This window comes from Kogia breviceps, chromosome 11 (genome assembly GCF_026419965.1).
Source record: "Kogia breviceps isolate mKogBre1 chromosome 11, mKogBre1 haplotype 1, whole genome shotgun sequence".
NCBI lineage: Eukaryota > Metazoa > Chordata > Mammalia > Artiodactyla > Physeteridae > Kogia > Kogia breviceps.
In genome coordinates this window covers 3,571,166-3,584,368 of record NC_081320.1, presented here as the reverse complement: position 1 = coordinate 3,584,368, position 13,203 = coordinate 3,571,166, and the positions used below count along the sequence as shown (strand labels likewise).

Here is a 13,203-nt window from a genome sequence, read left to right as displayed (position 1 = left end):
GGGTTTTTGCACAAATTCCCACCAAAACACTTCATTATCTACAGAGGTGATGCATCCGTTTCAGAATCCATAGGAAGCTTTTTGGTTTTCTGTAACCATATATAATGGATTGAATGAAGAGTTATTAGGCTTTCTTCCCAGTTTTCCTACTTTAATTGCTATAGCAACCTGAAGCCAAAGTTGGGTCATTGGATAAAGTAACTGAGCAATTAAAAGCAACGATCATTGTGCCCTGATAGAATTATCCTTGTCCCTTAAGGAAAAATAATCAAGTATTTAAAATAATTGGAAATTTGGAATGTGAAAAGAAAGAAAAGATTTTTTTCACATTTAAATTAGGGAATTAGAAATGAATTAGTATTTATATTTCTCCTTTTAAAGTTTATAATTGAAAACATTCAAAATGTATATTGTATATCAACGTTGAACATATGAAATGAATGCTTTGTCTCATAACTCATAAATTACTTACAGCTGATTTCACTCTGATAGCTAGAGAAAGGGACATAAAAACAAAAACCTATTATATGGTTCTTTTAATTTTTTGATTAATTTTTGATGTTATATATAATATTCCAGGTACCTATATGTTTTATTTTGCTGATAGATCAAATTGTGGAATAATCTCCTCTTCACTCCCTTTCTCACATGGGATGTTTAGGTCTTCTCTCCATTTATTTAATATTTTTAATCTCAGCAACAATAAAAGGAAAAAAACAAACTTTATTATTGTAATGTTATAGTAAATTATAGCCTTTGCATGATATTGAAAATGAAATAGTTCCAGGTGCTTTTTGACTGTGTTCCTTAACTATAGTTAAGTTTATTGCTTTAGAATATAATATTATACTAATAGTTTATTCTGATTTGATCTTTCTTAGTTTGGAAGCTTGCTTTTCTCTTTCGAAGAGAATATTGCCTCCTTGCAAATTGGCAGGAAGGTCTCAGCATAGTAAAGAAATGAAGAAAGAGCAAGTTAACCCAAGCAAAAAGCAGAGTAAGTGTAATAAAGAACTATACCAGAAAGGAAGATGGAGGTAGAGAGTCAGTAAATTAAGAACAAAAATTAAAAGAATGAATATTTTCCAGACTATAGAGACAAATTACAGTGAATAATTTCATTAATACTATACTGTATGGAAACCTGGATTTTCTCAAAAGATAAATTAATAGATACTTCTTTACTTTATAAAAGCTCTGATAACATTATTTCTTTATAAATTTAGCTCCTGGGACTTCCCTGGTGACACAGTGTTTAAGAATCTGCCTGCCACTGCAGGGGACATGGGTTCAAGCCCTGGCCCGGGAAGATCCCACATGTCCCAGAGCAACTAAGCCTGCGTGCCTCAAATACGGAGCCCGCATGTCACAGCTGCTGAGGCCCACGCTCCTAGAGCCCCTGCTCCACAAGAGAAGCCGCCGCAATGGGAAGCCCACACACCACAACAAAGAGTAGCCCCTGCTCTACACAACTAGAGAAAGCCCACGCGCAGCAACGAAGACCCAATACAGCCAATAAATAAATAAATAAATAAATTTGGCTCCTATATTTCACTTGAAATAAGGGTACAATTGTTAAGAATAGCTTATACACTAGGTCTTTGAGACAGAAATGTATGGTTTATAAGAGAATGAGCCATATCTTAAATTCTAAGATAACCAGGAACTCGAACTTAAAGCATACTTTGGTCATCTGTCCTGATGTAGCCTCTTTAGACATCCCAATAAAATATCAACTTTAACATAGACATAAAGAAAAACAGAAATGAAACTAAGATTTCATGGCCAACCTATTATCAAAATTTGAGAGATACAGAGCCTATAGAGTTGAGATGAGAATCGTGTATGCAATTTTGCTTAAGATAATATAAATATGATAGTTTAAAGAAGGTGCAGAGATATTGTATTTATTACCTGCAGCCTGGATGGCAACACATAATAGGCACCAATGAGAAAATTATGCAGCTATAATAAAATAGCTAGTGTGATGCCTCTCTTCCAACTTTGTTCTCCCATCATCACCTTCTCTTTTACATTCATCCACAAATAAGAACTGCAGATAAAACCACAGGATAGAAGCAGAAAGGACATGTTTGGATGAATTAACAGTATGGGAAGCGGAAGTATTCCTCGGCTTGAATCTTTGGAACAGATTATAGAGAATCAGTGAAGTGTCTTCCTTGAATGTTTGTTAGAATTCACAAGTGAACCCAGCTGGGCCTGGTACTTTCTGTTTGGGAAGTTGATTTAATTTGTTTAATCGATACAGACATATCAGATTGTCTATTTCCTCTTGTGTGAGTTTCTGAAACTTGTGTCTTTGAAGGAATTGTTCCATTTCATCTAGGTTATCAAACTTGTGGGTATAGAATTCTTTATAGTATCCCTTTATTATCTTTTTCACGCCCATGGGGTCTGCAGAGATGCCCCACCTTTCATTTCTGATATTAGTTATTGGTGTCCTCTCTCTTTTTTTTTCTTAGCCTGGGTAGATGCTTACCAATTTTTTCTGATCTTTTCAAAGAACCAGCTTTTAGATTTGTTGAGTTTCTCTGTTGATTTCCTGTTTTCAATTTCATTAATGTCTGCTCTAGTTATTATTATTTCTTTTCTCCTCTTCCACTTTCCCTTCCCCTTCTCCTTTTCTCTCTCCTCCCCCTCCCCTTTCTTTCTAGTCCCCTCTCCCTTCTCTTTCCCCTCCTCCTTCTGCTGTTTCTTCTAGTTTCCTAAAGTGGAAGCATATATTATTGATTTTAGATCTTTCTTCTTTTTCACTATATACATTCAATGCTATACATTTTTCTCCAATCACTGCTTTTGCTGCATCTCATGAATTTTGATAATTTGTGTTTCATTTTCATTTACTTCAAAATATTTTTAAATTTCTCTTGAGGTATCATTCTTGATCCATGTGTTATTTATACGTATGTTGATTAATCTTCAAGTATTTGGGGCTATCCCAGGTATCTTTCAGTTATTGATTTCCAGTTTAATTCCATTATAGTCTATTGTATTATTTATGTTCTTTTATATTTATTAACGTCTGTTTTATGACACAAAAATGTGATCTGTTTTGTTCAGTGTACCAGGTTAGCTTGCAAAGAATGTGTAATCTGTTGTTTTTGGATGAAGTAGTCTATAGATGTCAATTAAATCCAGTTGATCTATGTTGCTATTGAGTTCAATTATATCCTTATCAATTTTCTGCCTGGTGGATTGGTCTATTTCTAATAAAGGGGTGTTAAAAAGTTCCCAACTATAATAGTGGATTCATCTATTTCTCCTTGTAATTCTATAAGCATTTTCCTCACTTATTTTGATGGCCTGTTGTTAGACAAGTACACATTAAGGATTATTATGTCTTCTTGGAGTATTGACCGCTTCAACATCATGTAATGCTGCTCATTTTCATTGCTCTGAAGTTGCTCTATCAATTTAACTTTGCTCTCTTGATTACTATTTGCTGTGTACGTTTTTCTCCATCCCTTTATTTTTAATCTATATATGCACTTATAATTAATGTGCATTTTGAATAGATAACATATAGTTGGGACTTGTTTTTTGATCTACTCTGACAATCTCTGTTTTTAATTGTTGTTTTTAGGCCATTGATGTTCAAAGTGATTGTTGATATTGTTGGTTAATATCTACCATATTTGTTACTGTTTTCTATTTGTTTCCCTTATTCTTTGTTTCTATTTTTTTCTTCCTCACTTTTTCTGCCCTTTGTGGCTTTAGTTAAACATTTTTTATGATTCTGTTTTTCTCCTTTCTTAGCATATCAATTATATTTATTTTTCTTATTTCTTATTTTTCTTTTTTCTTTTTTTACTTTTTCTTGTGGTTGCCCTAGAGTTTGCAATTTATATTGGCAATATTCCAAGTCCACTTTCAAGTAATGCCATACTAATTCATGAAGAGTGCAAATATCCTCTAATAACAAAATATTTCTAGTTCACGCCTCCTGTCACTTGTATCATTAGTGTCATTTCACTTATGCACAAGCATATACATAATTAAATACATTGTTGCTATTATTATTTTTGAACAAACTCTTATCTGTTTGGTCAATTAAGAATAAGAAAAGTAAAAGTTTTTGTTTTACTTTCATTTGTTCTCTCTCTGATGCTCTTCCTTTATTTATGTAGAGCTGAGTTTCTGACTGATATCATGTTCCCTCTCTATAATGAACTTCTTTTAACATTTCTTCCAAAGCAAGTCCATTGGCAGCACATCCACTGAATTTTTATTTGTCTGAGAAAGTCTATTTCTCCTTCACTTTTGAAGGATAATATCAGGATACAGAATTCTAGGTTGGTGATATTATTTCTTTCAACACGCCAAATATTTCACTCTAATCCCTTCTTGCTTTCATGGTTTTTGAGGAAAAATTGGATGTAATTTTCATATTTGTTTCTTTATAAGTAAGTTGTTTTTTCCCCTCTGACTTCTTTCAAGATTTTATCTTTATCTTTCACATTCTTAAGTTTGAGTATGATGTGTGTTTTGGCATTTCTCCTGCTGTCTGACGTTAATTTGGGGGAAATTGTCAGTTATTATTGAGTCAAATATTTCTTCTGTTCCTTCCTTTCTTTCTTTCTTTCTTTCTTTCTTTCTTTCTCTCTTTCTCTCTTTCTTCTTTCTCTCTTTCTTCTTCTAGTCTTCCCATTACAGATATGTTACACCTTTTGTAGTTGTTCCACAGTTCTTGGATACTCTGTTCTATTTTTTTTTTTTTTTTAGTCTTTTCTTTTTACTTTTCGGTTTTGGAAGTTTCTGTTGTCATATCTTTAAACTTATGCATTCTTTCCTTGGCTGCCTCTGTCTACTAATGAGTTCATCACAGGCATTCTTCATTTCTATTGCATTGTTTTTGTTTTTGTTTTCTGTAGAATTTCTTTATTATTTCTTAGAACTTTTCTCTCTCTGCTTACATTGTCCACCTGCTATTGTATGTTGTCTTTTTTTTTTTTTTTTTTTTCCACTAGAGCTCTTACTATATCAGTCATAGCAGTTTTAAATTCCTGGTCTCATAATTCCAATACTTTTGCCATCTCTGACTGTTGTCCTGGTACATCATATCACAAGTATCCTTATTAGTAAGAGGCAGAGGGAGACTGGATATAGCCAGCAGGGAATAGTAAACCCACACAGAGGAGAAGGCATTGTGAAGGCAGAGGTAGCAATTGCAGTGGTAGGTCCACAAGCCAACAATGCCAGCAGGCACCGGAAGCTGGAAGACGCAAGAGAGAGACCTTCTTCTAGTAGCCACTAGAGGAAGGGCAGCCTTACCGACACCTTGATTTTCTCCCAGTGAGACTGATTTCAGTCTTCTAGACTCCTGAAATCTAAAAAATATATATTTTATTTCAAGCCACTGTGTTTGTGGTAATTTGTTACAGCAGCCATATGGAATTAATACAACATGTGTGGGGCGTGATCTGTCTCAACATGTGAGGGTGGTAAATCTCGCCATCGGAGGGACAACCACAAAACACATGTTAAAGACATGAGGAAGAGAGGGTATCTTTGTCTTGTTTCTGATCTTTCATCTGTATTCACAAGGGATATTGGTTTTCTTTTCTCATGATGGATTTGTCTAATTTGGTGCCATGATAACACTGACCTCATAGAATGAATTATAAGTTTTTTCCTCCTTTATTTTTTGAAAGTACTTGTGGATTATTGATATTAATTCTTCTTTAAATGTTTACTAAAATTCATCAGTGAAACCATCAGTGCATGAACTTTTCTTTGTGAGAAGATCTTGACTTACTAATTCAATTTATTTACTTGTTATAAAATATATTTCTTCAAATGGTTTTTCTCTCCCTTTCCCTCTCTCCCTGGGACTGATATTATACATATGTTGTTATTCTCCATGGTGATCCACATATTTCTGCAGCTCTGTTTATTTCTTTACATTCTCTTTTCTTTTAGTATCTCAGATTGGAAGAGGAATAACTATAGATCTATTTCTTACTTTGAAAATTCTTTTCTCAGCAGCTCAAATCTGATATTGACCCCCTCTAGTGAATATTTAAATTTAAGTTATTTTTCTTCTCATCTCCAAACTCTCTATTTGGTTCTGTTTTAAAACATTTTTTAAATCTTTTTATTGATATTCTCAATTTGGTGAGTCATCACTGTTGTACTTTCCTTTAATTTTTTAAAATATGATTTCCTTTAGTTCTTTTACATGTTTATAATAAGGGACTTAAGGTCTTTGTCTAATACATCAAACATCTGGACCTCCTCAAGAGAAGTATGTATTGACTTCTTTCGGGGGGGGTCCTTTTTTTCCCATTTCTTTTCCTGCCTCATAATTTTTTTTGTTAAACTTGAGTATTTTAGGTAATATGATATGGGACTTTGGAAATCCTATTTTCTCGATTTTCTACTAGTTTTGTTGGAAGTGATTAGTTTGCTTAGTAAATTTTCTGGACTAATTCTATTATGCCATAGGCGCTGTAGTATGCAGCCACTGAAGTCTTGGTTTGGTTAGCTCAGGAGTCAGATAAAGATTGGTGATGAGACTTCCCTGGCGGTCCAGTGTTTAAGACTCCATGTTCCCAATGCAGGGGGCCCAGGTTCGATCCCTGGTTAGGAAACTAAGATCCTGTGTGCCCTATAGCCTAAAAAAAAAAAAAAAAAGGAGAGGCTTCCTTAATTAGCTCGAACCTGTAAGTTTCCCACCCTTTGCCAAGAGGCTGTGTATGTGCTGGGGCAATCATTTCCACTACATCAGTTTAGAAGTCTGCTTGAGCCTTCACTTCCTCCTTGTGCAGGGACACAGGTTGGGCCTGGGGAGTGAATGGTGCTCCCTAAGGTCTTTTCTGGGCTTACGTACAGCCCTCCGTGCATGTGTACATGGCCTTCTCTGGCCTTCTACCTCCACAGGAGTATGTTAGGGCTTTATAAAGCACCCTATAAACACTTTGTTTTCAGATTTTCTTTCTAAATGTTTGTCTTGTTTCTTGTTTGCCTTCACTGGTGTCACAGCTTTAGGCAATTTTTGGACTTTTAAAATAAGTGAAATAATAAATTACACAGTCTTTTTTAACTTCCTTCTCTCATTCAGTATAGCTTATCTAAGGTTTATTCAAGTTTTAACATGTATCAATATTTCATTCCTTTTTAGTGTTGAATAATATTCCATTGTGTGGATATAGCACATCTGTTTATTTATTAGTATTGAACATTTGAGCTTAATCTCATTTTTTCACTGTAATGAATAATGTAAAGAACATCTTTGTATGTTCTTTATGTGGACATATGTTTTCAGTTCTAAAAGTGGAATTGCTGGATCATAGGGTAATTCCATGTTTAATATTTTGAGGAAATGCCAAATTGTTTTAGGAACAGTTACATTCTCAGGGCTCTAATTTCTCTGCTTCCTTATGAGCACTTGTTACAGTCTACTATTTTGATTACAGCAATTCTAGTAGGTGTGACATGGTATCTCTTTGTGGTTTCATTTGCATTTACCTAAGGACTAATGATGTTAATTATCATATCATGTGCTTGTTGCCTTTTGTGTATCTTCTTTGGAGAAATTTCTCTACAATTATTTTACCCATTTTCAGATTGGGTCATTCATCTTTTTTATTAATGAGTTCTAAGAGTTCTTTATATATTTAGGTACAAGATGTAGCAAGATAAAACTAGATACAAATCACTGATAGGGGACTATATATGATTTGTTCAGGCTGCTGCAATATTAAGTAATTGTTGTTGATTTGATTTTTGAGAAACACCCTGGAACTAGGGGTTTTCCTGTAGAGCAAGCTCTGAATCAGGTCAGATAATGAAAATCCCCTGTAAATGGGGATTTTCCAGAATGAAGCCCCAAGCCAGCACAAAAGTGACCCTGCTCTGGGAGCTGGCACCTTTTGAGGAACTTTTGTGGTGGTCTGCCCCCTCCAGTGGCTGCTGGCTTTTACAGCTACTGCAGTGGTGTAGCTGATGGTCTTCAAGGCTCAGTGTTTGTGAGAGGAGAATGGAAAGGGCCAAGCCACTGACCCTGCTGGTCTCAACAAGGTTCAGCACCTTTTCTTCAATTAATATTCCTCAGAATGTTGCAAGCCTTCGATTAATTTCTAGAGATGGGAAAATTTTGATTTTGACTCTTTTTTGCCAACACTGCAGTATTTTATGGCGGTGTGGATTTACAGAGGTCCTCATTACCCAATTCCAGAATTTCTCCCAGATTGGACTTTGCTATTACAAACTGGTGTTAGGTAAGGTAATACAATTTAATCAGGAGAAAATAGCAAACTAGGCTATTTTCTATGTTGTAACTAATTTTGGCAAATCAAACACTCTTCTATGGTCAGAATTGTTGGTTTTCCTCAAATTTGCCAATCATAATCTAAAATGGTGTGAATTACAAAATGAATTGTCAGTGCAGAGCTAGCTATGTCACATGTGGACAAATTTATGGACATTATTATAAATTTTAAAAAAAACATTCATTTATATACTCACTTTTGTTTGAATGGCTCAACTACTGGCACATATTTTTCTAATTATGAAATATTCCAGCCTCCCCCAAAATACAGGGTACAATATGATAGATCATATACCATCACCTAGCTTAAGAAGTTAAATATTGTTAGTCCTTTTATTTCTATGATTTAAAAATCCTTTTAAAACCAGATCCCTAGCTCAACAATCTTTTTCTGAAATTCTCTAGAAATTAAGAGATATTAGTTCCTATTCTAAGAAATAAACCCAAGCAGGAAAGAGAGCTGTGGTTAGTGATATTTTTTCTTAAAACTTGGAACAATTGATGACCAGAAACATTTTAGTTAATATTTCCAATCATTTATGAATTTCCAACATAAAATATTACACCAACAGTGATGATGGGTTTTCAGAAATTCTGCACAATTGAAAAGTAACAGTGCTTATATCCACATTTGCACATACTGAAAATATCATTTGGGTGAGTTTTTGATTTATGAGGGTAGAACAGAACTTCAAATGCATAACAAGAGTAAAATTCCTGCTACATCAGTCCATATCTGTTTTTAATATTATAGGAATTCATTTGAATATGTTGCTTTTGTTCCGTAATCCCCCAAACTAACATTTGTATCAAAGTTACCTGATGATATAACTATAGGACACTGTGTAATGAAAATGACTTTTTATAGTTCCATCCCTTCTCCGGGAAATTTCAAGAACTGCTGAATCAAGTAATGGTTTTAACTAGAAACACAAGTACTCACTCATTCCAAACAAATGAAAACCAAAGACATAATTACAGTTTTCACCATGGTGTTCTTTATACATAAGCTATAAGAAAATTTTCTATCATTTTAACAAAAAGTATTTCTGCTAGTCACTTTTACATCATGGAGATTGCTGGCAATAATGAAAATAACATGTTGATTTCAGTCTTGTAATGTCATCATATTCATTCTTTTGCTTCATGAGAAACCTAAGATTTGATGAGTATCACATTTTTTTTTATAGACAGCTCATTACTGATGGAGCTGGAGCCTGTTATTTGGTTCTGCCCATTCAGACATTGGCAATGAGTTTCTCTCAGTGGTTTCTTTGGCTTTTGAGTAGCCAATGGAAAAGGAACACATTTTTATTTTTTTCACCTTATTCAAAATTATAGTCCCAGTGTGACTCTCCTTTATGAAACAAAGTAGGTCTGCTTGTAAATTCAAATAGCTGAGTTAGAACTAGTCTCTGAAGAGGATGAACCACAGAATTGGTAAACTTAGTGGTAGGGAAAGAAGGGAAAACTCTTCAGAGCAGAGACTCTTTAGAGGACAGAATCACCACCAAGCAGAATCTGTGGGTACTTACCTGAGTAGCATATTGATTCTCCTCTCTGTATTTGCGGAGGGGTGTGGGTTTCTGGGTCAACACTCAAACTAGATGGAGATACAGGGAACCTTCATTAAAGCCATCAATGACTTCCAAATTACCATCTTGCTCCTAGACCCCTTTCCTTGACCTCCAGATGCTCATATCCATTTTTCAACTTGATAATGGAGAATTAATCAAAGACATTTCAAACCTAACAATTTTAAAACTGAACCCCTGATTCCTGGTCATAAAATAAGGAGTGGTTCATTATTCCTCTATTCCTCTTGCATTCCATATCCAATCCATCAGCTAATGCCACCAGCTCTGCTTTTGAAATATAGTCAGTATCCGACCATCTCTATTCACCTTCACTGCTACTACCCGAGTTCAGACCTACTAACAGGCCGCCATGCTGTCTCCTCTTCCCCTATTACAATCTGCTTTAAAAATAGTAACCAGGATGATGTTTGTGAGAGCATGTCGTTCTTATCCTAAAAACACTCTGATGGCTTCCCCTCTCGCTCAGCAAATGAGCTGAAGTGTTAACCATGACCCACAAGAACTTTCCAGACCTAGCCACTTGCTAATTCTTTGACCTCTTTCTCCCTCTCCTGGAGCAACTCTGGCCCCAGGCTCTCCCTCAGGCACATGAAACCAACCCCTACCTCAGGGTCTTTGCAAGTATTGTGAACTTTGCCTAGAATCTTCTTCTCCCGAATATCCACGTGGCCTTTGCTTTACTTCTCACAGGTCTCTGTTCAAATAGACCTCACCACGGGAGCCTCCTCTGATGACTTTTGTGAAATGGGCTCATCTCCCCTGCTTCATTATGTGTCTTAGCCCACTTCATTTTTCTCCATAGCGATTATTATTCCCTTACATAAACTATTTAGCTGAATATAAGTTGTAATGATTGTAAGATACATGGTTATTTTACACATCACAGCCAAATAAAAAGTAAAATAATTCTTTCTTAATTTAGAATTCTTATTTTGACTATACTAAAAGAACTATTTTAGACTTAATTAAGCATAGATATTTATCACCTAACCACCCTTCTACATACAAAAAAAGGAAAAGTACAATAAAAGAAACTGAGTTATTTAAAACTTCTTCACATTAAGAAACAATGAGTTGTCTATATCCATGTTTTTCTATACTATCATCCTATAAACATTCAAGAGTTTTTGTCGTTTAGCATTTCTCAAAATAATGCTCCACTATTGGTTGTTTAATTTTTTTAATTTTCTTCTTAGCTAATGATATCTATTATAGTTTTGATATATTTTTTTCCTTTTTTGACTGAAGTCAAATGCCTGAATCTGTCCCTGTAGACTCATTATTCTGAATAATTTTTTATCTACTCCAAGGAATTTGGCAATATTTTCTGCTCGTGGGAAGACCGCTTCACCAAGGTACCATGGTGATTTTGCTCATGTCCATAGGCATGTATGCAAAGGCTTTCACTACGCTTTATCTGAGTGTGGGCAGAGTCCCTGTGACATATCAGGAGTGAGAGAGATGTGAGATTTCTGATGAGCTGCCCCAAAGTCACCCCCACTGCCTCCCTCGTTCCTCTGGGTGCCACCATGGGCAGTTCTCACTGCCTCACTGGTTTCTGCTCCACCTCTTCAAGGTATAGCAGTAGACTATAACCGCTCAACTGAATTATACAATGTCCTCTGGGAGTCAGGATGTCCCACAGATCACGTGAGATTATCTTCTGGCCTCTTCAGTTTTGCTGTTGCATTTTTTGGCTCATAGGACAAGGACCTCAGGGAGCTGGCACTTTTGCCTGCCCTTCCTTTTACTGTCTTCATAAGCAGTGAAGTGTCTGAACCTAAAAGTGGCTCAAACCTTTACTGGCCGAATCTGACCTGGGCTTCGGCCTTGCCTCGTATTGTGAGTCTGACAATGCCTCCAATTGGATTGCCTGATCTGAATGAATCCAACGTCTGTTGCTCACATCTCAGCTGGAAGAAAATCGCAAGACAATCTTCATTTATATGTTGGTGTCTACCTTTTCTCAGTCATATAAAGCACGTGGTTATTGCATTGTAAGAAAATAAAGAACTCAGGAGAATATTAGTGTTCTGCAACTTTTAAAATATTTGTTTAATATATAATGTATGCCTGATGCTCTATACCTGTGTAAAAATAACTCTAATTTCAGTGTCATGTCATAATAGTTTTACATGGCAAATACAATCAACATGGACGTAATTTGCAGAATTCTATTGAAATGTTGAAAATATGAAAGTCTATAATTAAATGACATATCACAAATGCCACCTAGACAACAGTGAATGTAAGGTGCATGTTGATGCAAAGATTCTTAACACATGAAACATGATAATACATCTTAGAATTGTCAGAATGAGGTGTCAATTTGGTTTTTTTTTTAAATTTAATGGCCATCTCCCACCCCAGAAATGTAAATTTTGTGAGGGGAGGGACTTTATGAATTGATTCACTACTCATATCTCCAAAGCCTAGAGTGCTGATGACATATAGTATGCCATCAAAAATTAATTATGGAAGGAAGGCAGGGTGGGCTCTGTTTAGCAATCTTGTTGGACTACAAGTAACAGGAAGTTGCATTCCTTTTACCTTCAGTTGATCTCCGGATACTTCTTGGTAAATGATAGGTAACTAACAACTTAATAAAACTCAACTGCAAACAAGGTTGAATAGAAAATACAAACCAAAGTACCTTTGGGGGCTTCCCTGGTGGCACAGTGGTTAAGAATCCGCCTGCCAATGCAGAGGACATGGGTTCGAGTCCTGGTCCAGGAAGATCCCACATGCCGCGGAGCAACTAAGCCCATGTGCCACAGCTGCTGAGCCTGCACTCTAGAGCCTGCGAGCCACAACTACTGAGCCCACAAGCCACAACTACTGAAGCCCACACGCCTAGAGTCCATGCTCCACAACAAGAGAAGCCACCGCAATGTGAAGCCCATGCACCACAACAAAGAGTAGTCCCCACTCGCTGCAACTAGAGAAAGCCTGTGCACAGCAACAAAGACCCAACACAGCCAAAAGTAAATAAATTTATATTTTTTAAAAGGTACCTTTGAGGGCTTCCCTGGTGGCGCAGTGGTTGAGAATCCGCCTGCCGATGCAGGAGACGCGGGTTCGTGCCCTGGTCCGGGAAGATCCCACATGCCACGGAGCAACTAAGCCCGTGAGCCATGGCCGCTGAGCCTGCGCGTCCGGAGCCTGTGCCCCGCAACGGGAGAGGCCACAACAGTGAGAGGCCCGCATACCGCAAAAAAAAAAAAAAAAAAAAAAAAAAAAAAAAAAAAAAAAAAAAAAAAAAAGGTACCTTTGAAAGACCAATATAGGAAGGGAATACCATGTTTAAGATAACAG

At 36.1% G+C, this 13,203-nt stretch overlaps 1 protein-coding gene across 2 annotated transcripts in view; it reads left to right on the top strand.

Moving 5' to 3' along the window:
- LOC136792062 (uncharacterized) overlaps positions 1–1,536 on the top strand; it is a 45,808-nt gene extending 44,272 nt beyond the window's left edge. For both annotated transcript variants that reach the window (XM_067006885.1, XM_067006884.1), the window contains 2 exons: positions 882–997; positions 1,227–1,536. In XM_067006885.1, the coding sequence (XP_066862986.1) occupies positions 882–997; positions 1,227–1,456 (346 nt within the window). In that variant the 3' untranslated portion in view covers positions 1,457–1,536. The remainder of the gene's footprint in view (positions 1–881; positions 998–1,226) is intronic.
- Positions 1,537–13,203: the final 11,667 nt, after the last annotated feature.